At 34.5% G+C, this 25884-nt stretch overlaps 1 protein-coding gene across 12 annotated transcripts in view; it reads left to right on the forward strand.

Moving 5' to 3' along the window:
- The window catches only part of Eef1akmt2 (EEF1A lysine methyltransferase 2), a 79748-nt gene that overhangs the window by 14101 nt on the left and 39763 nt on the right, over positions 1-25884 (forward strand). For 4 of the 12 annotated variants that reach the window (XM_078024647.1, XM_078024651.1, XM_078024659.1 and 1 more), the window contains exons 4-6: positions 10650-10757; positions 14042-14258; positions 19418-19535. In XM_078024647.1, coding sequence (XP_077880773.1) covers positions 10650-10757; positions 14042-14258; positions 19418-19512 — 420 coding nt within the window. In that variant the 3' untranslated portion in view covers positions 19513-19535. The other 8 variants (XM_078024624.1, XM_078024664.1, XM_078024666.1 and 5 more) reach the window with 4 other exon arrangements.

Here is a 25884-nt window from a genome sequence, read left to right on the forward strand (position 1 = left end):
AATCTCATTGTTCTAATACCATTTGTTAAAAAGCTGTCCTTTATTCACTGAATTGTATTTTCGATTTCATGAAAAATCAGTTGACCACATATATTTATGTGAGTCTGTTTCTGGACTCTGCATACTATTTTATTGATATGTGTTGTCTGTCTCTTTGCTAATACTTGATGAATGTAGTTTTTTAAATTTTAATTTTAAAATTGAGTAGTATGATTCTTCCAGTTTTTTTCTCCTTTTTAAAATATTTTGGCTACTGTAATTCTTTCATGTTTCTAAATAAGTTTAGAATTAGATTGTCTTTGTCTGCAAAAGCATTCATGCTGCGAATTTGATTGGGGTTGACCTGAATCCTTAACTTGAGGAGCACCGATACTTTTAGTATCTTGTTCTTCTAATCCATGACTTTAATGTGTGTTTTTATTTATTTAGATCCTGTACAGGGCTGGGGATGTGGCTCAAGCGGTAGTGCGCTCGCCTGGCGTGCGTGCGGCCTGGGTTCCATCCTCAGCACCACATACAAAGATGTTGTGTCCGCCGAGAACTAAAAAAATAAATAAATATTTAAAAATTCTCTCTCTCACTCACTCTCTTTAAAAAAAAAAATAGATCCTGTATATATTTTTTAGATATATCCCACCAGAGCTATTTTAAATGGTATTATTTTTGAGATTCAGGTTCTAATTGTTTGTTGCCAGAAGTGTGGTTGATTTTTTTTTTTTTACATCAACCATATTGATATATTACTGATACAAATTAGCTGAACTTCTTGTACTCTGTAACATTGCATTTATTAATTGAAGGAATTTTATGATGGATTTCTTAGGATTTTCTATGCAGATAATCATGTTTTTTGTACATAGGGGCAGTTTTATTTCTTCTTCCCAGTTTTTGGGTCTTTGATTTATTTCTCTTGCCTAATTACTCTAGATAGACTTCCAATACAATGTTGATGAAGAGTTGTGAGGGAATTTTCTTGCTTTGTTTCGGTTTTGGGGAAAGTTTCATTTTCTCACCATTAAGAGTAGTGTAGCCTGTAGGATATTTTTTTTAGATGACCTTTATCAAGTTGAAGAAGTTTCTTTCTGTTTATAGAATGGATGTTGAATTTAAGGAGAAAATAAAATTAGATCATTGGCTATGATCATAAAGTTTTTCTTCTTTAGACTGTTAATGTAGTTGATTATGTTGATTGATTTTTTTCAGATGTTGGCCCAGTGTTGCCTTCCCAGAATAAGTCCCAGTTGGTTCACAGTGTATTCTGTTTATATATTCCTGGGTTCAGTTTGTTAAGATTTTTGCATTTATATTTATGGGAAATGTTGGTATTGTCTTCCTTTCTTATACTGTTTGTTTGGTGTTAATGCTGATAGGCCTCATGAAATGATTTGGGGAGCATTCATTCCATCCTTTTTGATTTTGAAGAGATTGTAGAGTACATATTATTTCTTCTTGTATGTTTGGTAGAATTTTCAAGCCATTTAGCCTGGAGATTTCTTTCTTTGGTTTCTTTTCCTTCCTTCCCACCTTTCTCAGTCCCTAACCAAGCTGTAGTTTTCTATGCTCATGGCGCACTCCCTTGGCCTGTTGTTTCATTATTATTGTTTTGTTTTTGTTTTGGCAGTACCGGGGATTGAACCCAGTGACCTCTCCCACAGGGCCATATCCCCAGCACTTTTCCCCCAGCCTTCTCCAAGCTGCAGCATGGTCCATGTAAAAATCACACATAGCTTGCTCCCAATCAAAATATAGCAGTGATTTTAGGAAATAGTGAGGTCCTTGCTCCAAACTGTCTACTCTGCAGACAACTCTGGACCTGGTCTGTAACCTAGGTCTGTTGCCCTAAGAGGCCTTGAATGCTCCTAGCCTGGAGATTTCTTTTTTTTTTTTTTTTTTAATATTTATTTATTTATTTTTTAGTTTTCGGCAGACACAACATCTTTGTTTGTATGTGGTGCTAAGGATCGAACCCGGGCCGCACACGTGCCATGCGAGCGCGCTACCGCTTGAGCCACATCTCCAGCCCCGGCTGGAGATTTCTTAATCTGAAGTTTTAAAGTATGAATTCAGTTCTTTAACAGTTATTGTGTTATTCAGGCTATTGCGTTTGAGTGAGTTTACATCGTTTGTGTTTTTTGAGGAATTGGTTCATTTTGAATTCATGTGCATAGAGTTGTGTATAGTATTCTCTTAACTATCCTTTAAAATGTCTGTGGAGGGGCTGGGAATGTGGCTCAGGCGGTAGCGCGCTCGCCTGGCATGAATGCGGCCCGGGTTCGATCCTCAGCACCACATACCAACAAAGATGTTGTGTCTGCCGAAAACTAAAAAATAAATATTAAAAAAAAATTCTAAAAAAAAAAAAAAAAGTCTGTGGAATGTGTAATTATATCCTGTCTTTTCTATTAGTATTGTTATAAAACTAATTAGCATTAGTAGTTTGCAATTGCTCTAGAAATAGGTTATTATTTTTAAATCTTTTCATAGGATTTTTTTGCTTCTTTGAGAATTCTGCTGAACATACAAGAATGAATTTCCACAGAATCATTTAAAAAAAAGTAATGCTACCCTAAATCATTTTATGAAGTCAACATTGCCCTGAATCCAAAACCAAAGAGACACCTTTTATTTTTGTTGACTTTTTTTTATTATTTTTATGTTTTCATTTTTGTTGAATTCTGTTTTTATTTTTATTCTTGCTTTATAATTCATTTTGCTCCTTTACTTAATAAGCTTCTTGGAGTAAAATCTTATTGGGACTTTTGTAATATAAACATTTAATACTATGAATTTATCTGTAATATTATTATAGCTGACAAAGTGTGATGTTTTGTGTTTTTTTTTTCACTCAGTCCAGATTACTTTCTATTTTTTCTCTTTTTATCCATGCATTATTTAGAATTCTGTTGTTTAATTTCTAAGTCTGGGGAATTTTTCTGTTATCTGTTGGGAGCATAAACATTTAGGATTTGCGTGTGTGTGTGTGTGTGTGTGTGTGTGTGTGAGAATGAATTGACATTTATTATATAATATTGCTTTTTAACCTTTGTATTTTTTGCTTTGAATTTTACTTTGATGTTAATAACTCATTTCATCTTTTTTATTTAAATTTAGATATAATTTTAAAATATACAGTTAAGTTCTTCTTAGTATATTCATAAAGTTGTACACCTCTCTTAGTTCAAAAATATTTTTGTCACTCCAAAAAGGATCTCTGTACTCATCAGCATTCACTGTGCATGCTCCCTTCCCTTCATCCCCTAGCAACCACTAGTCTGCTTTGTCTTTTTGGATTTGCCTATTTTGGACATTTCATATGTGGATTTTTGTGTATGGTATCTTTCACTTAACACAATATTGCTAAGATTGATCCAAATCAGGGGCTTCCGATATAGCTCAGTTGGATGAGTGCTTGCCTGACGTGCACAAGGCCTTGGGTTCAATCCCCAGCACAAAAGGGGGAAGGTTCATCCACATCAAGACTTCATTGCTTTATATGGCTGAATAATATTCCACTGTATGGATAATACCACATTTTATTTATCCATTCACTGATTGATGGGTTTTAGGTTGTTTCTGTTTTTGGCTATTATGAAAAATGCTTCTATGAAAATTTGTGTGAAAGTCTTTCTGTGTGTTTTTACTTCTCTTGGGCATATAAGCGTAGAATTTTTGAGTCATATACTGGATTTGAGGAACTATTGTTTTCTACAATGGTTGTACTATTTTACATTTTTAATGAGCAGTGTAGTAGGAACATGTAAATTTATCCATTTTCTAATTAGCACTTTTTATTGTTTGTAATTTTTGGGAGTGGTGGTTATGGGGATTGAACTCAGGGACACTCGATCACTATGCCGCATCCTCAGCCCTATTTTATATTTTGTTTAGAGACAGGGTCCACCCCAGTTGCTTAGTGCCTTGTTTTTGCTGAGGCTGGTTTTGAACTCCTGATCCTCCTGTCTCAGCCTTCCCAGACACGGGGATTACAGGCATATGCCATGGCACCTATCTGTCGTTGTCGTCTTCTTTTTTTTTTTAATTTGAAAATTTAAAAAATTTCTTATTAGTTATACACAAGAGGTTGTCTGTCTTTTTGATAGTAGCCATCCTGGTTGGTGTGATATTTGGCTTTTTTTTTTGGTTAGTTTTGGTGTAGTGTATCTTTTTTATTATTTTTAACCTCCCTTCATCATTGTATTTGAAGAGGATTCTCACAGCCAGCATATAGTTAGGTCATGCTTTTTAACCATGCTAAAAATCTCTGTGCTTTAATAAGTGTATTTGAAACATTTATGTTTAATGTAAATATTGATGTTTGAATTTAGATCTACATTTCTTTTATCTATTTTCTCCTTTCTCCCTCTGTTTTTGTTCTCTTTTCCTAATTTATTTCTACATATATGTTTATATATATATATATATATATATATATTTTTTTTTTTTTATTTTTTTTTTTTTGTACCAGAGATTGAACCAGAGGTACTTAACTACATCCCCTTTTTATTTTTTTATTTAGAGACAGAGTCTTGCTAAGCTGCTTAGGGCCTTGCTAAGTTGTGCCCTCACGCTCTAGATTTTTCCACCTCAATCTCCTGAGCTGCTGAGATTACAGGCGTGTGCCATTTCAATTTATGTTTGTCTCCTTTTATAACTGTATACTTGTTTCAGTGATTGCTATATGGATTTGACTATATCTCTATGGCTTTATTTAGTGGTTGCTATGTAGATTACATTACATACAATATTTGCAAATCTTTTTTTGGTACTGGGAAGTGAACCCAGGAGTACTTTACTACTGAACTTTTTTTGTTTTAAATTTAGCTTTTAGTTTTAGGTGAACACAATATATTTATTTATTTATTTGTGTGTGTGTGTGTGTGTGTGTGTGTGTGTGTGTGTGTATGTGTGTGGTGCTGGGAATTGAAACAATATATTTATTTTTATGTGACGCTGAGGATTGAATCCAGTGCCTCATGCATGCTAGGTGAGTGCTCTACAATTGAGCTACAACCCCAGCTCCACCGAACCCTTTTTACTTTATATTTTGGGGCAGGGTCTCACTAAGTTACATAGGGCTTTGCTAAGTTGCTGAGACTGGCTTTATGGTGAACTTATGATCCTCCTGTCTCAGCCTCCCAGTTGCTGGGATTACCTGTATGTGCCACTGTAGTATACTTTTTTTTAAAAAATTCTTTTTTAGGATTAAAAAAATATTTTTAGTTTTAAATGGACATACCTTTATTTTATTTATTTTATTTTTTGTGGTGCTGAAGACCCAACCCAGTAGTGCCTTCCATGTGCTAGCCCTGTAGGTCTACTCTTATAATTAGAATTTTACCACTTTATGTGGCATGTCAAATTCTTACCTTGTGTGGGTCTTTTTCTTTTGTCCATATATGGGTTATTTATCTGGTGTGCTTGTGTGTGTGTGTGTGTGTATGTGTGTGTGTGCATCTTTTCCTTTGGGGTGCTGGACATCTAAGTCAAGTCCTTGAGCATGCTAGGCAAGTGCTTTCCTGCTTAGCTCTACCCTCTAGCTCCTTCCCTTTTTTATGTTAGTTGTCTTAAATATAACTGTTATGTACATTGAAAATTCCATCAGATAATGTTTTTCCTTCCAAACATCAAACATATTTTAAAGAACTCAGTAGAAGAGTTCTTTCACCTACATATTTACTTCTGCTGATTTTTCCTTTATTCTTGATCTTGTAAATTTTTTAAAATATTTTTTTGTCTGAAGAACTTGCTTCAAAAAAATCCTTTTTTTTTTAAAGAAAATCCTTTTTTTTTTTTTTGAGTGAGAGAGAGAGAGGGAGGGAGGGAGGGAGGGAGGGAGGGAGGGAGGGAGGAGAGAAAGAATTTTAATATTTATTTTTTAGTTTTCGGTGGACACAACATCTTTGTTTGTATGTGGTGCTGAGGATGAACCCGGGCCGCATGCATGCCAGGGGAGCGTGCTACCGCTTGAGCCACATCTCCAGCCCCATTCAAAAATCATTTTAAAGAGAGTTTTTCTGTCAACAATTTTTTTTCTTCATCTGAGAATGTTTTTATTTTACCTTTTTGTCTGAGGGATTTTTTTCTTTTTCAATTACTGAAGATTGAACCTAGGGCCTCGTGTGTGCCAGGCAAATACTTCACCATTGAGCCACATTTCCAGCCCTAATTTTTTTTTTTTTCCGTTTATAAATAATAGAAATTTCTTACTGCTCAGGAGACTGGTAAGTACAAGATAAGGGGGACATTAGATGTGATATCTGGTGAGAGCTCCCCTCAAGTTCTACAGATGGCCATATTCTTGATGTGTCCTTCCTTGCATGGCCAGCTCACAAGGGGCAAATACTCTCATGTCTGTTCTTTTTTTTTTTTAATAAATCAGGTTTTATTTAAAAAGAGGTAACATAGACTTCTCCTGGGAGGGAGAAGGGGGCCATAGCTGGTATCCTGGTATCCCAAGAAGGGAAGTGTTCTGCCTTTTTATATATCTAAGGCTTGATTTGTTCTTCCTGCATATGTGACTAGGTCCAGGAATACTCAGTGGGATGGCCAAAAGTTGGGAAACAGGTGGGTGCAGCCCTAAATTTTATTGTGAGATGGGGGTTTGCTAAGTTGTTCAGGCTGGTCTTGGACTTTTCAGTCTCCTGCCTGCATCTCCTGTGTAGCTGGCACTATAGGCTGAATATAGAATTTTTGTTGAATATAGAATTCTGAGATCTTTTTTTCCTTTCAATACTTTGAAAATGTTCTGCCTCTTTTTCTGACTTGCATTGTTTCTGATGAGAAATCTGTAGTCATTTGAATTGTTGTTTTCCCATAAATGTGTCATTTTTCTGGATGCTATCACAATTTTCTTATCTTTAGTTTTTAGCAGTGTACTTTATGATGTGCTGCTTAGATTCCTTTGTGCTTATCCTATTTGGTGTTTACTGAAATCTTATGTCTTTAAAATTTGGGAATTTTTTGCCTTCATTTCTTCAAATACATCTTTTCTTTTTTTTCCAAAGTGTTTTTTTTTTTTAAGTTGGACACAATACCTTTATATTATTTATTTATTTTTTAAATGTGGTGCTGAGGATCGAATCCTGAGCCTTGCACACGTTAGGCAAGCACTCTACCGCTGAGCCATAACCACAGCCCCCAAATACATCTTTCCTGAATTATGTTCTGTTGCCTTTCAAGAGTTTCTAAATATGAGTGTAAGTTCATTTTGTATTGATCTCTCTATATATATATTCCTCACTGTTCATTTTTTTAAAATCGTTTTTTTCCTCTGTTGGTCAAATTTGAGTACTTACATTAATCTGTTTTCCAGTTCATGGACTTTTCTGGCAGTAAGTCCACACATTGCTATTGGTTTCTTTTTTATTAAAAAAATTGGTTTTGCAAATTGGTTTACGTGTCTTTTTTTTTTTTTTTTTAATATTTTCCTTCATTGTCAATGGACTTTATTTATATGTGGTGGCTGAGAATTGAAGCCAGTACCTCACACATGCTAGGCAAGTGCTCTTCCACTGAGCCATACCCCAGCCCTGGTCTAAATGTCTTTCAAGGCTTTTAAAGTTCTTTCTTCACTTTTTCATTAACTTTACAATTGATCTGTTGTAGAAAGTAGTTCATTTGTCCCAAATGGTTTTCTGCTGTGTGGATTGTCTAATAGCAGGATTTAACATGTTTTATGCTTCCCTGTGTACGACTGACTGACTGACTGACTGTAGGTTGGAAGTTAGATTAAGAATAAAGTTTGGCAAGCTACAGGATATGTGTCAAATCTGGGCTTCCTTTGTATTTGTGGGAATGTAGCCACATCCATTGATTTACATAATGTCTTCGGCTGCTTGAGTGCTGCAATGGTAGAGTTGAGTAACTGCAACATAGACTGTGTGGCTGGCAAAGCCTAAAATGTTTATTCTCCGTTCCTTTTTAGAAAAGTTTGTTGACCCCTGATTCAGAGAATTTTGCATTCTTTTTAAAAAATGTACCAGAAAAGGCAGGTACATTTTTAGGTGGTGGCATATACATGTGGCATATAATGTTTGGTTGTCTGCCTTTTTGTTAATAGTACCTATTGATGACCATTGCTTTTTTAGTACTTTTCCATTGATTATACCTACATTTTTGGAAGATATTTTTTTGCCAAATAATTTTAGATTGGAGTTTTTATTTTATTGCCTTTTGGTGTCTATTGTTTGTGATTTATTGTCAACTGTAAAACTAATGGCCTTTTGAAGATAATCTGACCCCTTATGCTCCTCACCTCTACTTGCTGAATGTTTTTGAAATTTTTTTGTTTTTGGTTTTCATCAGAAATATGACGTATGTAAGAATTTTTTTTTTTTTTTAATCTTGCTTTAAGTTTATAGGGCTTCTGTATCTGAGGTTTAGGGCCCTTTGTTAGTATGGCAAAATGCTTATCCATATACTTTTTCTTTTCTACCCCAGTCTCATTTCTTCTTCTGAGGTTACATATATTTTTATATCAAAGGTTATATTCTGTGCCATATTAGAGTTTTTAGGTTTTTTTCATTTTAATTTTTCATACCTTGGTCATCCTGAATTTAAGAGGGATATTTTCTTCACTTTAAAAAAATTATTTTGCTGTGTCTAATCTGCTATCAAGCCCACCCTTGAGTTTCTTAATTTAATTATTGAGTGTTTTAGTTCTGTTATTTATTCAGTTCATTGTTAAAGTTCTTAGTTCTCTGCCAGAATTCTCCATCTTGTCATTATCATTTATTTCAGTTTCTGGTAATTCTTTTATTTGATTCCCCTTTGGGTCTGTTTCTAATGTTAGTTTTTCTCTTGATTTTTTGATCATTTATTGTTTGCTTGAATGTCTGCTTATTTTTCATTGGTGCCAAAAATTGAATGTGGAAAACATTGGAGATAGTTTGAGGCTCCAAGTGAAACCTAAAGTGTTCTAGAAACCTAAAGTATTTTTTTTGGCATACCAGGGATTGAACTGAGGAGCACTTGGCCATTGAGCCACATCTCCAACCCTATTTTGTATTTTATTTAGAGACAGGGTCTCACTGAGTAGCTTAGCACCTTGTTGTTGCTGAGGTTGGCTTTGAACTCGTGATTCTTCTTCCTTGGCCTCCCGAGCAGCTGGGATTACAAGCGTGGGCCACTGTGCCTGGCAGTCTATGTATTTTTTATAAGTTGTGCTATAAGAATAAACACATGGGCTGGAGTTGTAGCTCAGTGGTAGAACACTTGCCTAATACGTGTGAAGCACTGGGCTTTATTCTCAGCACATAAAAGTAAATAAATAAAATAAAGGTATTGTGTCCATCCACAACTAAAAAAAAAAAGAGTATACACACAATCAATGTAACTGTATATTCTCTTCAACTGCAAGGATAGGAAGTTATACTCCATGTATGTATGTCAAATACATTCTACTGTCATGTATAACTAAAAAGAACAAATTAAAAAAAAAAGAAGAAATGAATATTCCAAATAGTAGGAAGGGAGACAGCTAAAAGTATAGGATGTTGGCATCAAAAAAGGAGATATTTAGATCTCAAGGTTAAACATAAAAGTAATTAAAAGGAGAAAAAAATGCATGCCCTGTCTAAATTAATTGGTATATTTGTTCATTGAGTTTAGATTAGGAATCAGTGTCTTGGGGTTGAAAAGCCTAGATAAGTCTGAATGGGTGATGTGGGATTAGGTTAAGTTTTGAAGGTGGTAACCAATTAGTAAATGGTGAAAAACACCAAGGGAATTTTAGACCACACTATATTTTGCAGCTGTCTTTTTTTTTTTTTTTTTAAATTTGATTTGAAATTGTTTTTAGCTTCATTGGTCTAAAAATATTTATTGTAGTTAGGGGATGGATGTATAACAGAAGCCACCATGCTTTTGCTACAGGTGCCATACACCTTAGGAGGATTTGTGGCTAATAAATGGCAAAATCCTCAAATCCAGTAGTTTTCTTTAATTCCTTATTAGTCCCTGTACAGCCTAATGCACGGTTTTTGTAAAATTCTAAAGAAATTATGGAATATTTAGGAAATGAAAAAGTACTATGCAAATAGGGTGATTAATCACATGGCTGGTAGAGAACTGAATAATTACACTGAGGGAAAAACCTTAAAATCAATAATTTCCTATATGTGCATTTAATTTATTCGTATACTTAATTGGGTTAAATAAAATTTATGATACATTTTTGTATGAATTGGTGAGTAAATTTTTTTTTTTAGAAAGAATTTTTTTTAATATTTATTTTTTAGTTTTCGGTGGACACAACATCTTTATTTGTATGTGGTGCTGAGGATCAAACCCAGGGCCCCGCGCATGCCAGGCGAGCATGCTACCGCTTGAGCCATATCCCCAGCCCCAGAAGTAAATATTTTATTTTTCTGCCTGAGTCTTATATTTTTATTATCTTTGATAAAATGATTTTTTTTTGAAAAAGAAATAAAAATATTTATAAAACCAAATGAATTGTCATAGAAATGTAAACTTTTGGTTTCTGTTTAGACTGTACAATAAAATTTAAACATGGTGGATTATTGGATATTATATGTCATTTGATCTAAAAAATAATTAAACAATTCCACTACTAAAGGAATATTGTAATTCAGAGACGAAACATTATATTAAAACTTAAACTGAAGTATTATGTTGTTTCTTTGTCTTAGGCAAAATTTGGTTTTTCTAATATTACTGGAATTGATTATTCTCCTTCTGCAATTCAGCTTTCTGGAAATATTATAGAGAAAGAAGGGTTATCTAACATTAACTTGAAGGTAACTATTTTTTATATTCCTATAATTCTTTTGTTTATAATAGAAGTTATAAAGTTTGAATGTTTCCGAAGTATATTAATGTGCTGAGATTGTTTGAACTCAAAGTAAGGATAAATAATACAAATTGAAACATTTAAAAATAACTATTAAAATTTTAATTTAGTCAGTTTAGGAGGATTATCTTCTTCCTTGTATACATGGGTATTCATACTACTCCCCAGCATGTTTGCAGAACATAAAATAATACCTAATTGTGGTTTAGCCAGGTTAAAAAGCTGTGGATTCCTAGAATGGTATGATGCCCCCAAAGATCACTGGGTTTATTTTTGTCTCCTAGACTCTGTGAGATCATGATTCCTAAATTTTTGTTTCTAGCCAGACCTCTTGCCTGAATTCCAGAATTATGTAAAACTGTCTAAAGTTCCACTAGAATAACTAATAATATCTTAGGTTGATTAGACCAAAATGAAACATGCTCTTCCTTAAACATGCTCTTCTTAGTCTTTCCTGTCTCTATTAATAATGCCACCTTTCACCATGTTGCACTAACCCAAAACCCAGGGAGTCATCCTGGAATATTTTCTTTTTTTCCCTTTGAACCTTCTCTTCAGTTCTGCTAGTTTTATTCTCAGAGAATATCAGAAATGTGAGCATTCCTTTATACTGCAACTGCTACCTGCCAAGTCCAAGCTACCATCATTTCTTGTCTAGACTACCACAGCAAGGAGCCCTTTATTTTGCCTTATTTTACTCTTGCAGCTCTGATGCCCATGTACTACAGGGTAGCCAGAGGGATCTTTTAAAATGTAAATTAACTGGGCAAGCTGGCGCATGCCTATAATAATCCAGTGACTCCAGGCTGAGGCAGAAGGATCACAAGTTTGTGGCCAGCCTCAGCAATTTAGTAAGGTCCTAAAAGCAATTTAGCAAGACCTTGTCTCAAATAGAAAAAATATTAAAAGGGCTGGGGTTATGGCTTAGTGATAAAGTGCCTCTAGGTTAAATCCCCAGTACATAACACACACACACACACACACACACACACACACACACACATACACACATACACACAGTAAATCAATTCACATCATTTTCTTGCTCACAATCTGCCTTTGTCTTTCCTTTGTATTCAGAGTGGAATCCAAAACCCAAACCCAGCCTTACAAAATCCCTCATTTCTTACTTGTTTTCTCCTTTATCCATTACTCTGTAGTCACCCTGGCTGTCTTTCTTTTCCCGAAACATGTTAAGCTTGTTCTTTGGTCCTAATTTCCTCTGCCAACATTGTTCTTGTCCCACTACTTAGCACTTTTGGCTTGTTCTCATCACTCTGATCTCTGCCCAAATATTACCTTAGCGATGCCTTTCCAGACTACTACCAAAATATTTCTTTTCTTTCTTTCTTTTTTTTTTTTTTTTTTAAAGAGAGAGAGTCTAGAGAGAGAGAGAATTTTAGTATTTATTTTTTAGTTATAGCGGACACAACATCTTTGTTTGTACGTGGTGCTGAGGATCGAAGCCGGGCCGCACGCATGCCAGGCAAGCGTGCTACCGCTTGAGCCACATCCCCAGCCCCCAAAATATTTCTTATCCCTGTCACCTACTGTCTTATTAATAGCACTTTATTGAAATTATTTGTTTAGCTTATGTCTTAGGGTATTTTTCTTTTTCCTTCTGCTGTCACTGAATACCACAGACTGGGTAATATATAAAGATTTATATAGTATATATAAAAAGATTTGTTTAGCTCACAGGTCTAGAGGCTGGGAAGTCTAAAAACATCACACTAATGAGGTCTTTCCTGGATCATAACCTTGCAGAGGACATCACATAGACAGAGCGAGAGTACCACAGAGAGTTTGTTACTTTTGTTACAGAACCACTTCTTCAATAACCCATTAATCCATTTATTTATGAGGAGAGCTCTCATGACCTAGTGACCTTCCAAAGGTCCTACTTTCAAACATATGACTTTGGAGGTTTAATTTCCAATATACAAATTCTGGAAGACACATTCAAACCATAGCAGCTTATTTATTGTTTATCTCTCCTTTTATAGACTGTATAAGGTCTATTGTATTTTTTTAAAAATATTTTTTAGTTGTTGATGGACCTTTATTTTATTTATTTGTATGTGGTGCTGAGAATTGAACCCAGTGCCTCATGCATGCTAGGCAAGTGCGATACCACTAAGCCACAACCCCAGCCCCAAGGCATATTCTATTAAGGGAACTTTTTTGTTTAATTTACTGTTATATCTTGTGTTTGAAAAGTACCTGCACATGCACATAAGTATACACAATCTATTTACTGAGTATAGGAGTACTTTTGTACATGTATTTAGGATGAGAAAACGTCTCTGAAGTTAACTCTTCAGGTGATTGTCATTATTTTGTTTCAGTATAATGAATTCTGTACTTTGGTTATGAGGGAGAGGACAAAACCCATTTTCAAACATAAGTACATAATATGCACATGTTTAAGTCAGGGGTTTTACATAAAACTCATTACAATTATTTTATTAAATTTGAATTAATAATCGTGAGCTAATTACTGGATTTTTTAAAAGTATTTTTTAAGAATAAAGACCACTGGTAAATTTTTGTGAATATTTTATAAAATTGAGACATTTCTCTGTTTCAAATACTTAAATTGTGTTGGATTTTTGCAAATAGGTTGCTGATGTATGACTGTAAAAATCACTTCATGGTATTTACCAAGTTAAATAATCACAGTTTAAACAGTCATTTAATTTTTTGAGCTTCATGTCATTTATTATACTCAGTAGGGGCTTTGTGAACTGCTGAAAAGGCAAAGCAAAAGAATTTCTGATTTACCATGTTTAGTTTAGGTCACACAACTAGGAATATAAGCTAAAAATCTTATTTTCAGTGGCCTGCATTCCAAATAGATTTTTGTCAGTTTGATAAATATGTCAAATATTTTACTTTTTTGTCAGAAACAACTTTTTCATAAAACCCGACTTGTGAGCACCATAATGTGCAAGTATTAGGCAGTACTACGCCTGGCTTTGATTTGTTTCCAGATTTGCAGACATTTGGAATGTCCAGGAAACCCTATCAACCCCTCTTACTAATCTTGGCTTTAATGATTTTGGAATGAAACTCATAAAAGTTAGCTATAAAATTGAAAATATGTTTATTATATGTAAAATGCCGTTGTAATTAATGAGTTTTTATTCATGATCTTTTACAAGTTGTCACTTAAATTCTTTGAAGATTATATCTTAATTGTTCTCAAATAGACATTGATTTTTAATATAGGTAGAAGACTTTTTGAATCTTTCCACAAAGCTGTCTGGATTTCATATTTGTATTGATAAAGGAACTTTTGATGCCATCAGCCTTAATCCTGACAATGCAGTTGAGAAGAGGAAGCAGTATGTGAAATCTCTCTCCAGCGTGTTAAGAGTAAAAGGTTTTTTCCTAATAACTTCATGTAATTGGACCAAGGAAGAGTTGCTAAATGAATTCAGTGAAGGTAAATGGCTACGTGATATTTAACTATGTGCTTACTTCAGGTTTCTTGTATTTAACTGGGTTTTTCCCCTTGGTGCTGTAGTGTTTTACTTTCCTATTTGTGGGAATTGCTTGCTTTTCTTCTCTATTAATGACCTTGGTAATAACTTTTAACTGTATATACAAAGCACAGAGAAATAACATTGGTTGAGATCCAGAGGCCTTTTAAAAAAATTTCCCCAGAAATTCTGGCAGTTAAGTACTAAAATTTATGAGCTAGTAAAAATCAAGTTTTTATTTCAGTGATGCAATCTATTATTTAGAGAATCAAAATTATATATATTGTGCTTTTGACTTCAATGCACTAATTCACTGTCAAATCCATAATAATGCATATGAACATAGTTTTTTAAGGTCTTACATCATGAGAGTTTAATTTTATAGATAGATGTTCTATATATAATTTTGCTCCAGTTGTCATTTAGGTATTTAGGATTTGTCTTGTTTTCAGTGTATATATAACAGTTAACATTGCACAGAAACAAAATTGGGAGAATTGCTAGAAGTTCTACCTACTTATTCTTAAGGAAATTTCTGCCTTTTTTCAAAGTTTTGGTCCAAATCAGGAGCTCTTTTTGTCCCATTAGCCAAGTCTAATTATTAGTGCTGTCTTTACTAATTGGGGTCTGGTGAGGATTGAGGAAGCTATAATCTATACACAAAACATTTTGAATTCTTTGACAGACTGTTTCTTGAATGTTTTAAGAAACATTTTATCTGCCAGTTTATTTATACAGTGCCTGGGCATTTCCGGGAAAGTATTTTGAGAATGTTTAGGCATTAGCTTGCTTCTTCCTTAGAATCCTTTTCAGATTAGTATTAATTTTTTATCTTAGAGGAATGGGAAGAATTTTCAGGATGGAGTCTTAATAACTGAATGATATGGTACTAAATATTTGAAAAATTTGAACTTTGTCACAAGCTAATGAGAAACCAGTTACCTTAAGGGAGCAGTTTACTGTGTATTATTATTTATAACCATATTGCATATACCACAACTTAGGTTTTAACCTGATATTAAGGGGACTAATAGGGAGAACTCTTTTTTCTTTTTCTTTTCTTTTTTTTTTTTTTTGTTGTTGGTACTAGGAATTGAACCTAGAGGTGCTTTACCACTGAGCCATACATATCCTTAGCCCTTTTTATTTTTTTGAGACAGGATCTCACTAAGTTGCTTAGGGCCTTGCTAAGTTGCTAAGGCTGACCTGGAACTTGTGATATTCCTGTCTCAGCCTCCGGGGTCACTGAGATTACAGATGTGCACCAGTGCACTCAACTATGGAGAACTCTTTTAACACATATCCTTTTGTGTCCACTTAATGACTTTGACATGTTATATAATGTAAAACCAGAAGTGTTTGAGGCTGGAAATGTGAGCCTGTGGCTTCATTACCATTGCCTCTGGAAAACAAGAATTATACATGATTTATTGTCTTTTATGCCATTAATTTTATTATCTTCCATGTAAATTTGTTTCCTTTAGAACTTTTTAGGTCCTGAATCAATAGTCTTTCTCTTTTTCTGAAGCTTGACAGTTTAATAAATGCTCAGAATTACACTGTGTAGGGCAGGTTCCTTTCCTAGTTTTTAAATACAGGTGTTCTCTTTTACCCCTGGAACCAGCAGACAAAAACATATTTGTCTGTCTTTGATAATGAGGAACAGACTTCAGCCTGGTATCAAGTACTTAAAAATGTGTCTGTGTCTGAGAACTATTGAGTAAACTCTTTATGTTCAGTTTTAGAACTGAATACAGAATTAAAATAAGCAAAATGTTACAACAGGAAATGTTAAGGAAATCATTCCATTCCATTGAAGATTTTGTTTTTAGGTATGAGTCTCTTAGAAAATGGTGTTTGGAGTTATGTACAGGTCAGTAAAAGAGGACTCTGCTACTCATCACTGCTGAAGGCCTCTTCAGATTGGCCTTATTCAAAGCTTGCCTCACTAGGCTTTTAAGATTTTTTGCTTCTTTCCTCATTAGAAATGAGTTTCATAAAACTGTTGAAATGAAGCTTGAATTTTTCCTGGATAGCCCTATTCATATAGTATAATTATTTATGTTTTCATTCTAGTGAGAGATAACTTTAAATCAATTGCCAGATATTAGGTTGTTTTAATTTGATGTCCAAAGGACTTTGTTACAACTACTGTAGTAAAATGACAGTCTATTTTACTTAAAAAATATCCTGAATCTTTCTGAAAAAAATTGAAAATATTAACCTCAATACATAAAATAATTTGTAACTATCAATGGAATATAATCACTAGTTAATATATAATTAAAATAATAAAATTATTTGTGACTATCAATGAAATATAATCACTAGTTAAGATTTTGGTGTATTACATTACTGAAATATAATAAATTCTGTAGGGTTAGGTTCAGTGAGCTAAAAAGTGGTTCCTAGAAAATTGACATTGCTCTCTTTTCTTTTGAAAATTTTTATTTTAAGCATATGTAAAATTTTCTGAAAACAAATATGTTGTGCACTCATGTACCTAACATAATGACTCTATTTTCCAGCATTAAAATATATTATTAAATGGCCTATTCTCCTTTGGAAAAGTTTTCTTATGATCATTTTTTTTTTTTCTTTCCAGTATTGGGGATTGAACCCAGAGGAGATCTACCACTGAGCTATATATCCCCAGGCCTTTTTAGTTTTTGAGAATGGATCTTGCTAAGTTGCCCAAGCTGGCCTTAGACTTGTGATTCTCTTACCTTAGCCTCCCATAGCTGGGATTAAAGTTGTATGCTACTGTGGCCTTATGATCAGTTTTTTTTTTTTAAATATTTATTTTTAGTTTTAGTGGACACAATCTTTATTTTATTTTTATGTGGTGCTGAGGATTGAAACCAGTGCCTTATGCATGCCAGGCAAGCACTGTACCACTGAGCCACAACCCTAGCTCCTTATGATCAGGTTTTAATGAGCATTTTAATATTTAGTTATTAAGATTTGGTGAAGTTTGGTAAAGAATATAAATTAGAATGTGCAGTGAAATAAAGTATTAAAGTCTAGTTGTCACCATAATATATAACCTTTTTTTTTTTTCTGCTTACCACACTTATTTGAGTGCAAAACATGGAAACTTAGGGAATGGAGAACTCCATCACCCCAAGAAAAAGAAATCCTCCCAAACTATTAGTCATATCATTGAAGGAAACTGTAGGTTAACAATTTTTGTGAGTGACTTTCCAGCTATATTTGTTAGTCAAGTGCTGTATAACTGAACTATATCCCAGCCCTGTTTTTACTTTTAAAAGACAAAGTAGAAAATGTTACATTTGTATCTTATTTTATAGTTTAGAAAATACTGTTGTTTTTTTTTTAAATCTACACAAAATCACTGCAAGTTCCATATGGGCAATGATATCTGTAACCTCCTTGTACAGAACTTGGGATCCTAGAGAATATACCTGTGAAAGGCAAAGTTCAGCTCTTTGATGTTGCCAGCTCATTTTGGTGTTATAAAGCTTAGTGTTACCAGCTCATTTAAGCCTTTTGCTCCCCTTGAGATAGAAATCACAGAGACAAGCAATATCATCTGAATGAGGTTTTCTTGGGATTTCTGCTCAAGTACAAGGGAGACAGTGCACAGTTTAGGGTTCCCAGATTGCTTTCTGAGTTTGAGAGGAGCAAAGCTTTTAAGATGTAAAGGGTGGGCTTAGAAAGGCACAGTCTGTTGTTGCAAGTGATTTCAGGATTTCTGCACATCTGCTCTCTGCATTGAGGTTTACACTTGGCATAACATGCTGCACGTGCATGTTGGGTTCCTCTGCATATTGCTGGCAAAAAAAGATAGAGGTGCTAATCACTGCTACCCCAGGAGGGGGTCATGTTGTGCAAGGTGGAAGGTGACTGTACGGAAAGCTTGCTGGAGGTCAGTAGTTTCTGAATCTGATTGTAGGTGGAAACAGTTTTTTTTTGAAAGCAGTTTGCCAGTTGAGTAGAAAACCTTGGTGAGGGAATCAGGACTCTTCTTTCTTATTAACATTCCTCTTAACCTAACTCTAAACCCAGGACATTTAATTCCAAGTTTTATTGTTTTTGTTTTTATCCATGCTATGCTGCTTTGAAACTTACTAGTTTCTTTTCTTCCAAAACTATATGGGTCTTGATCTATTATACAGAATAATTTTTTAAAAATTGTGGTCAAATACCCAGAAGAATTTTACCATTTTAATTTTTTTTTTCCCTTGCTGGGGATTGAATCCAGGGGTGCTCTACCACTAAACTACATTGCCAGTTCTTTTTTTAAAATTTGAGACTTGTCTTGCTGCTAAGTTGTGCAGGTTGGCCTTGAACTTGAGATCCTCCTGTTGGAGTTAAAAGCATGTGCCACCACACCTGGCTTTTTAAAGCCTTTTCAAGTGTATAATTCAGTGGCAATTATGTATATTCATATTATCATGCAAAAATCGCCACAATCCATCTTCAGAATGTTTATCTTCTACAAATTTATTTTTTTCTTCCAAGTTAGCCTTTCCTATGTATGATGTGCTTTTTGTATGTGTGATGTGAACCTAATTAGTCCATATAAAACCATATATAAAAAACCAGTGCCTCGAACAGTGCCATAGCTGCTGCCTACAAAGGAACAGAAAAGCAGGCTAGGGGAGGTGTAAGTGGGAGGGAATGGTAAACAGGAAGTAGAAGAAATGGGGGATGGAAGAATAGCCTCTTTTATTTATTTAATTTTTTTGGTACCAGGATTGAACCAGGGTGCTTTACACTGAGCCACATCCTCAGCCTTTTATTATTTTGAGACGGTCTTCTAATTTGTTTTACGCCTTGCTAAACTGTTGATGCTGGTCTTCAATTTGTGATTCTCTTGCCTCAGTCTCCTGAGCCTCTGGATTACAGGTGTGCCCCCATGCCCAGCTAGCCCACTTTCTTTTTGTAATTTGTTTTTGGTTTTGTCTATTCCTTGTTCATTTCAAAGTGTTTTTTGAGTGTGTACATGCAAGCCAAGCACATGGTAGAATTTGGTGACCAGATTTCATTTTGATTTTCCGAGTTTGAAGTAACAGTTTTGTAAAGGATTTGAAAGTATAAATTTCCCTTAACTGTGGGGTCTAATCCTTAATAAAAGTATTTTAATTTTGTCTGACAGGATTTGAACTTTTTGAAGAGCTGCCGACACCCAAGTTCAGTTTTGGAGGCAGATCTGGAAACAGTGTAGCAGCATTGGTTTTCCAAAAATCGTGAGACTTTTCCTGGGACAATTTCAGGTAGCTTTTTTAAAGAAGCTACACAGCATAGTAAAAAAAAAAAAGGTATCATGAGCATGTAGACAACCAACAGTAATTTAAAATCTTTTGTATTTGAAATGTAAATATTTTTCTTTTTGATTTAAAAAAAAAATCCCCTGTAACTCTAAACAGTTAAGAACTTAAAAGTAGTAAATGAATTTACGAAAAGCATGTATTCTTTAGTTTTGTGCCTTGGTAAAGTCGAATTGAATGGAGCTATTTTTGAAGATTTGACCAAACCATTCCAGGGCCAGAAAAATAAGCAAAACAACCTTATTAAACTATGAACCATAATAAGAAATACTACTTTGGGTAGAATGGTGGTTATTTTCAAAATTTAACACCTGGGAAAAGATTGGCATTCATATATAGTTAAATAAAATTAGAGAAATCTGCTAGTTGATCAAGAAATATTTATTGAGCCTATATTTTGTAGCTGATGGTATTTTACACTGTGAAGATAAATGGGTAATAGGAGGTAATAAAACTAAGGGATATTATTATATCCTAGCCCTGTGTTAAGTTATATTATTATTATGTCTTTGAATCCTCCCAGTATCTTCTTGGTGTATATTAGGAAACAGAAGCTTATACATGTTGGAACCAGATTCTTACCTGGTTTGACTCTAAAACCCATTTTCTACTTACGTAGTCTACTTCCCAGGGGCCAAATCTCAACCTTTGTAGCATTAACAGGTGATTGGGGAACTAGGATTATTACATATAACATTCCGTGAGAAAAGTCAATCAGTTATTTTTAGGAGCTATGCAGCTCCTTGTTAGTGGTGATTGCTAACAACTTGCTAGTGTACTCTGCATGAAGAGTCAGCCAGCTGAGTCTCATTGTCCTTTATTACTTTTCACCATCTCTTGTCTTGAATGACTTGCCTCTATGGAGGACTGGAGTTTTGTTATTCTGTGAAAGGGTGGTATCAGTTCTATAAGCCCTTAGGGCTATAGAGACAAAGGGGTTCTAGTTAGGGATAATCTAGCAAGAGAATGAGTGTATAGACTGCTTTAAAAAGATAAAGAAGGTTAATACCTAATACCACTTTGTTTTTGAGATAATATTTTAATGTTGGAGTAATAAAGCAAGTTTTTAAAATATAACTTTTGACAAATTTCAGCTTCTTGGGCCTATTGGGTTACAACACTAACAGAATTTTGTTTATTTGGTAAGTGTTCTTATTCTGCTAAGTCTTGTGTTACATCCTTTTCCTTTTTTGGGGGGGCGAGGCAAGATATATCTTTCATTTAGATGAAAATTAACTGTTAAGGTTAATACTTTGCATTTTGGGAAAACTTTATTTTAATATGTAAAAAGTCAGAAATTACTTCAAAATGTAGGCAGTGTAAACTTTTTAAAGATTGTATTGGTTTCAGATCTGAGATCTAAACCATAAAATAGTTGTATAGTTTTTTTGGGGGGTTGTGGGTACTGGAGATTGAACCCAGGGGCGCTTAATCACTGATCCATATCCCCAGCCCTTTTTATTTTTATTTTGAGACAGAGTCTAGCTACATTGCTTAGGGCCTAGCTAAGTTGCCAAGGCTGTCTTTGAATTTGAGATCTCCTGCTTCAGCTTCCCAAGCCCCTGGGATTACAGGCATGCGCCACTCCATCTAGCAGTTGTGTAGTTTTTGAAGTGATTGGTCTTTTTTTTTCTTCCTGCATTAATAGTCTTTCATTTCAAATACAGTAACAATAAGTACTCATTTAGGATTTTGAGTGGTTAAGTATGTGCTACTTTTAAAGCACCGATCCAACAAAATATTTCTGTATAACTACACTGAAACATTGAGTTTGATTTGCTTGGAATGATCTTTGTTTCAGTAGCTCCTTGAGTCACTATGTGAGGTATATTTGTTCCATTTGCAAAGCTGAACCTTTTTTTTTTTTTTTTCACTTTTTTGACTCTTGGAGTTGTTGCTAAGCTAGGTAGGAAAAGGGAATTGTCATTTTTCTTATCACTTTAATTATGCTAGACGGCAGCCTCTTTAAGGATTGAAATGAGAACAAATGGAAAGTCCAGAAATGCTAATAAAAAATTAGTATTTTCAAATAATACAAAGTTGTTAAAAAACCAGGCCATTAAATATCCACAAGTTAATGCAATACACCATAAAAACACTTTAATACTAAACTTAGTATTATTAAACCTTATGAATATATGGGTAACTGTGAATGAAATTATGCTGTTACAAAAAGGAGCAGTAAGTTATGTATTGAATGCTATTTTCTGTGGATAAGAAGTTGGGATTGTAATTTACTTAATCAAAAGACACTTATTTTGAGGAAACTTGTTTGAAATGCAAATGAGATTTTTCTGTGTCTGTGGAGCCTGCACAGAATTTGTTGCTTTTTATGTTATTGCTATATAACAAACCACTTCTGTGTGTAGAAAGTATGTGTGCAAGTTCAAAGGGAATTGAAGTCTGAATGGGCAGGTGCCACCAATTAACAAATAGAAGGTTTTTAGAATATTCTGTATTAAGCCAGGTGCACAAGTTAGAGTTGTTTTTGGGACAGGCATTTATGTATATGAGAATCAATCATGACACTACTCTTGGCAGCTTGACTAAAGCCATTTTGAAATAAGTACAAACTGTCCTTGATATTTTTCCCACTCATTGTAGCAACATATTTGCCACTGCCTTTGTGATAGGCTTGCAAACTTCTGTTTGAGGGAAGAAGGGAGCTAAACATATACTTTTTACCTCTTTATGAGTCATATGCTTCAATTCACTTTATTTTTGAATTTTTAGTGTTATATAGTACTGCATGTTGAACTCACTCATTCATCTAGAGTATAATAGAAACCTTAATTTTTTTCCCTACTATTAGAAATTGAACTCAAGGGCCTCGTGCATGCTAGGCAAATGCTCTACCACTGAGCTATATCCTCACCCATTTTTTAAATTTGATTTTGAGTCTTGCCAAGTTGTCCAGACCTTGAACATGGGCTCCTCCTGTCTCAATTTCCCTCTTCCTCAGAAGCTGGGATTGTGCACCACTATGCCCTGTTGGAAACTTGAATTTTTAAGGAACTTACATTAAGTAATTAACTTTTGAATAGCCTTGAAATAATTTTCCTTAAATGGACATGTAACGAAATAGAATATCCCTGCCTATGTTAGTGGTCTTTAATTTTTGTTTTCTTAAGTTATTTTATAGGTAGGTGTGTGTGTGTGTGTGTGTGTGTGTGTGTGTGTGTCTGTCTGTCTGTCTGTCTGTCTGTCTATCTGTCTGTTCTATCTGGTGGCCTACAATGAAAATATGTTCAAATGTGAACATTTGTCTCCATTGTAAGGGACCTGGGTTTTGATTTCCTGTTTTTGGCTCTCTAAGCTAGATTTTATGTGCTCCAGAGATAGCCTTCTGTTTTGAGAGCAAGAGACCAAGTGTCTTGTGTTCCACAGTAGTAACCTCTTCGGCTAATTGTAAGGGTGCATGTGGATAGGCTATGAAAGGAGTCTTGTCTGGTATATTTTACTGGAAGAAGGCTGCCATGATCTAGAGCTTGATTGTGGGAAGCAAAGATCATGTTAGGTTGAAAGACAGTTGCAGTGGGAAAAAATTAGGAAATCATTGTAATTTCTTTTAGATAGGAAAAAGATGTCCTTAGAAGGGGGAGTGTAGGAGCATGTTTTATTAATAGTTAATGGAAGAAAATGAATGCTAATTTATTCTTCATACATACCATGCAATTTGTTAGAAAACTAAAAGAATAGTTTGAAATTCTTTGGTCAATTGATGGATTCCTATGTTAGGGGCATAGAAATGAAACTCAACATTAAGCAGACAAATACCCAAGCCCACAGGCTACATAAATGCTGAATAAAACCAGCTCTACAATGGAACTCTGAAAAGCTTCGGGTAAGAAGCCTAATGAATGATTGAATATGACCTTAGCAAAATCCCTGGAGTGTTGTTGAAAGATCATTCATTTCCAGCTTAGATGTCAAGATGGTCTCCAGTAACCAGGAAAGGAAAGAAAAAAAAAAAAAAAGAGAGAGAGATGAAGTTGGTTCTTACTGGGTTTTAAAATCCTTATAACAGTACATTAGACTAATAATTAAAAGGGCTTTTTTAAAGTTGAATTTTGAACTGTCACTGTGTAGACATGTAGTTTAGGCTCAGTGAAACCAAACTAAAAAGATAGGAATAATACCCAAAATGTGAATATATGAATATCCTGCTTTTATGGAGTAGAACTTCAAAAACTGGATGTACAGACTATAATGTATTTTTGTTATGTTGATACTATTGTAAAAAAGACTGAAACCAAGTGATAGATCATGCCTTAAAACTTTTTTTCGCAAATAACTTGCCTAGGTTATTAGAGGAAGGTATAAAAAGTCAAAGTCTAAGTTTTTCAGAAGCAATTATTTTCTTGTTTTTTAAAAAATATTTATTTTAGTTTTAGGAGGACACAATATCTTTATTTTTTTATGTGGTGCCAAGGATTGAATCCAGTGCCTTATGCATGCTAGGTGAGCACTCTACCACTTGAGCCACAACCCCAGCCCCATTTTTCTTGTTTTTTGAAGAAACAGTGAATTCTTCCATTTTATATTTTTTAACTGTGTGTTGTTATTACTGCATCAGCAAATGATAAGTATTTTAATGAACAGTCTTTATTGTGCATGCTCTGTGGAAGCTTCTTAAGTGAGTCCATTTGTTCTTTACGTATTTGTTTTTTCAAAATCATAAACATTTACACATGATCCATCAATAAGCATGTCCTGGATAATATCAGAATAGTTTAGAAAGAAACATGAAAATACTTTGGTTGGCAAGGGGACTGTAAACTGTATTTACCACTCTTTATTAAGGTATTTACAGATAAAGCAGTTTATTATCAGGGATGGTAGCAGAATGGAAATGGTGTTGTACCCTGCTGTCACATGCCTTACTACTTCAGAGAGGAGAGACTTGGGAGGAAAAGGCTATATGTAGATGAGTGTGGGTGCTGCCAGTTCACATTCGCCTCCTAACCCTTTTGCTAATGTGAAAATGTCAGGCCTTTGTTCCCATCTAATTTTAGTACATCCTGGCTAAAAAAATGTTAGGATGATTTCCAACTGTGGAACTTTGAGGGGCGGGGTGTGGAGAGGAAGAGTAGAGGAAAGAGCAGTTTATACTCCATATCCGTCTGCCTTTCTGTGACAGCATCTAGCTCCTACTCTGTTGATATTGGTAATGAAATAAATTTAGATGCGCCGAAGCAGTGATAATTAGGTTTTCTTTCTATGTCATTGGTAAGAAGCCTAGTTGGAGTCTGAATGGGGAAAATCATAATATGGTATATAATAAAGCATACTGGGCTGAATTTAAGAGCTGTATGAAAGCTTTAGAAGGAAGGCCTGAGTGAAAACTACATGTTGTGTTATGCAAATAGAATGTTTGAGGTCCATTTGTGTTTCAGTGAAACTGCTTTTATGCTGTTGTTTTGAATGAGAATAATGTTTGTTGATTTTTGAGAAGCGATCATAAGCAAGACACACAAGTCTGAGACATTTATCCCCTCTGCAGACCCCAGTGGGTGTAGAGGAAAGCTCTATTCCATGAAGAGAGCTATTTGGGTCAAAAATTGGTAATATATTTTGTTCAAGAGAGAGGCTAGAATTCCACATGGCTTTGTAGTTGGAAATGTCAAGTTTTTTGGTTATTATTTAATTAAAAGGTAATTAATTAAACAGGGCAGTTCTGAGTTTTGGACTTCACTATGATATAAGCTGTCTTTCCCAAAGGTTTGTTCAATTAGTGAGTTGAGGTTTCCTATTGGAATCTCTGTATGATAAAGATGTTTTATAACTAGAAGAGATAATTTATTAAGTTCATCTGACTAATAATTTGCAACAAATAAATTAGATTATTTTCTCAGCTTGGAATTGAGTTGAATTTATTTTATAATTAAAATATGTTAAGTAATAGAATTACTTAATATTACCAAAGGAAATAATAATATCAAAAGAAATGATTTAAAAAAAATACTAGGAGGGGCTGGGGATGTGGCTCAAGCGGTAGCGCGCTCGCCTAGCATGCGTGCGGCCCAGGTTCGATCCTCAGCAGCACCACATACCAACAAAGATGTTGTGGCCGAGAACTAAGAAAAAATAAATAAATGTTAAAATTCTCTCTCTCTGTCCCCCTCTCTCTCTCACTCTCTCTTTAAAAAAAAAAAAAAAATACTAGGAGCTGGGGATGTGGCCCAAGCGGTAGTGCGCTCGCTCGCCTAACATGTGTGCGGCCCGGGTTCGATCCTCAGCACCACACACAAAACAAAGATGTTGTGTCCGCCGAAAACTAAAAAATAAATATTAA

This window comes from Ictidomys tridecemlineatus, chromosome 1 (assembly GCF_052094955.1).
Source record: "Ictidomys tridecemlineatus isolate mIctTri1 chromosome 1, mIctTri1.hap1, whole genome shotgun sequence".
Taxonomy (NCBI): domain Eukaryota; kingdom Metazoa; phylum Chordata; class Mammalia; order Rodentia; family Sciuridae; genus Ictidomys; species Ictidomys tridecemlineatus.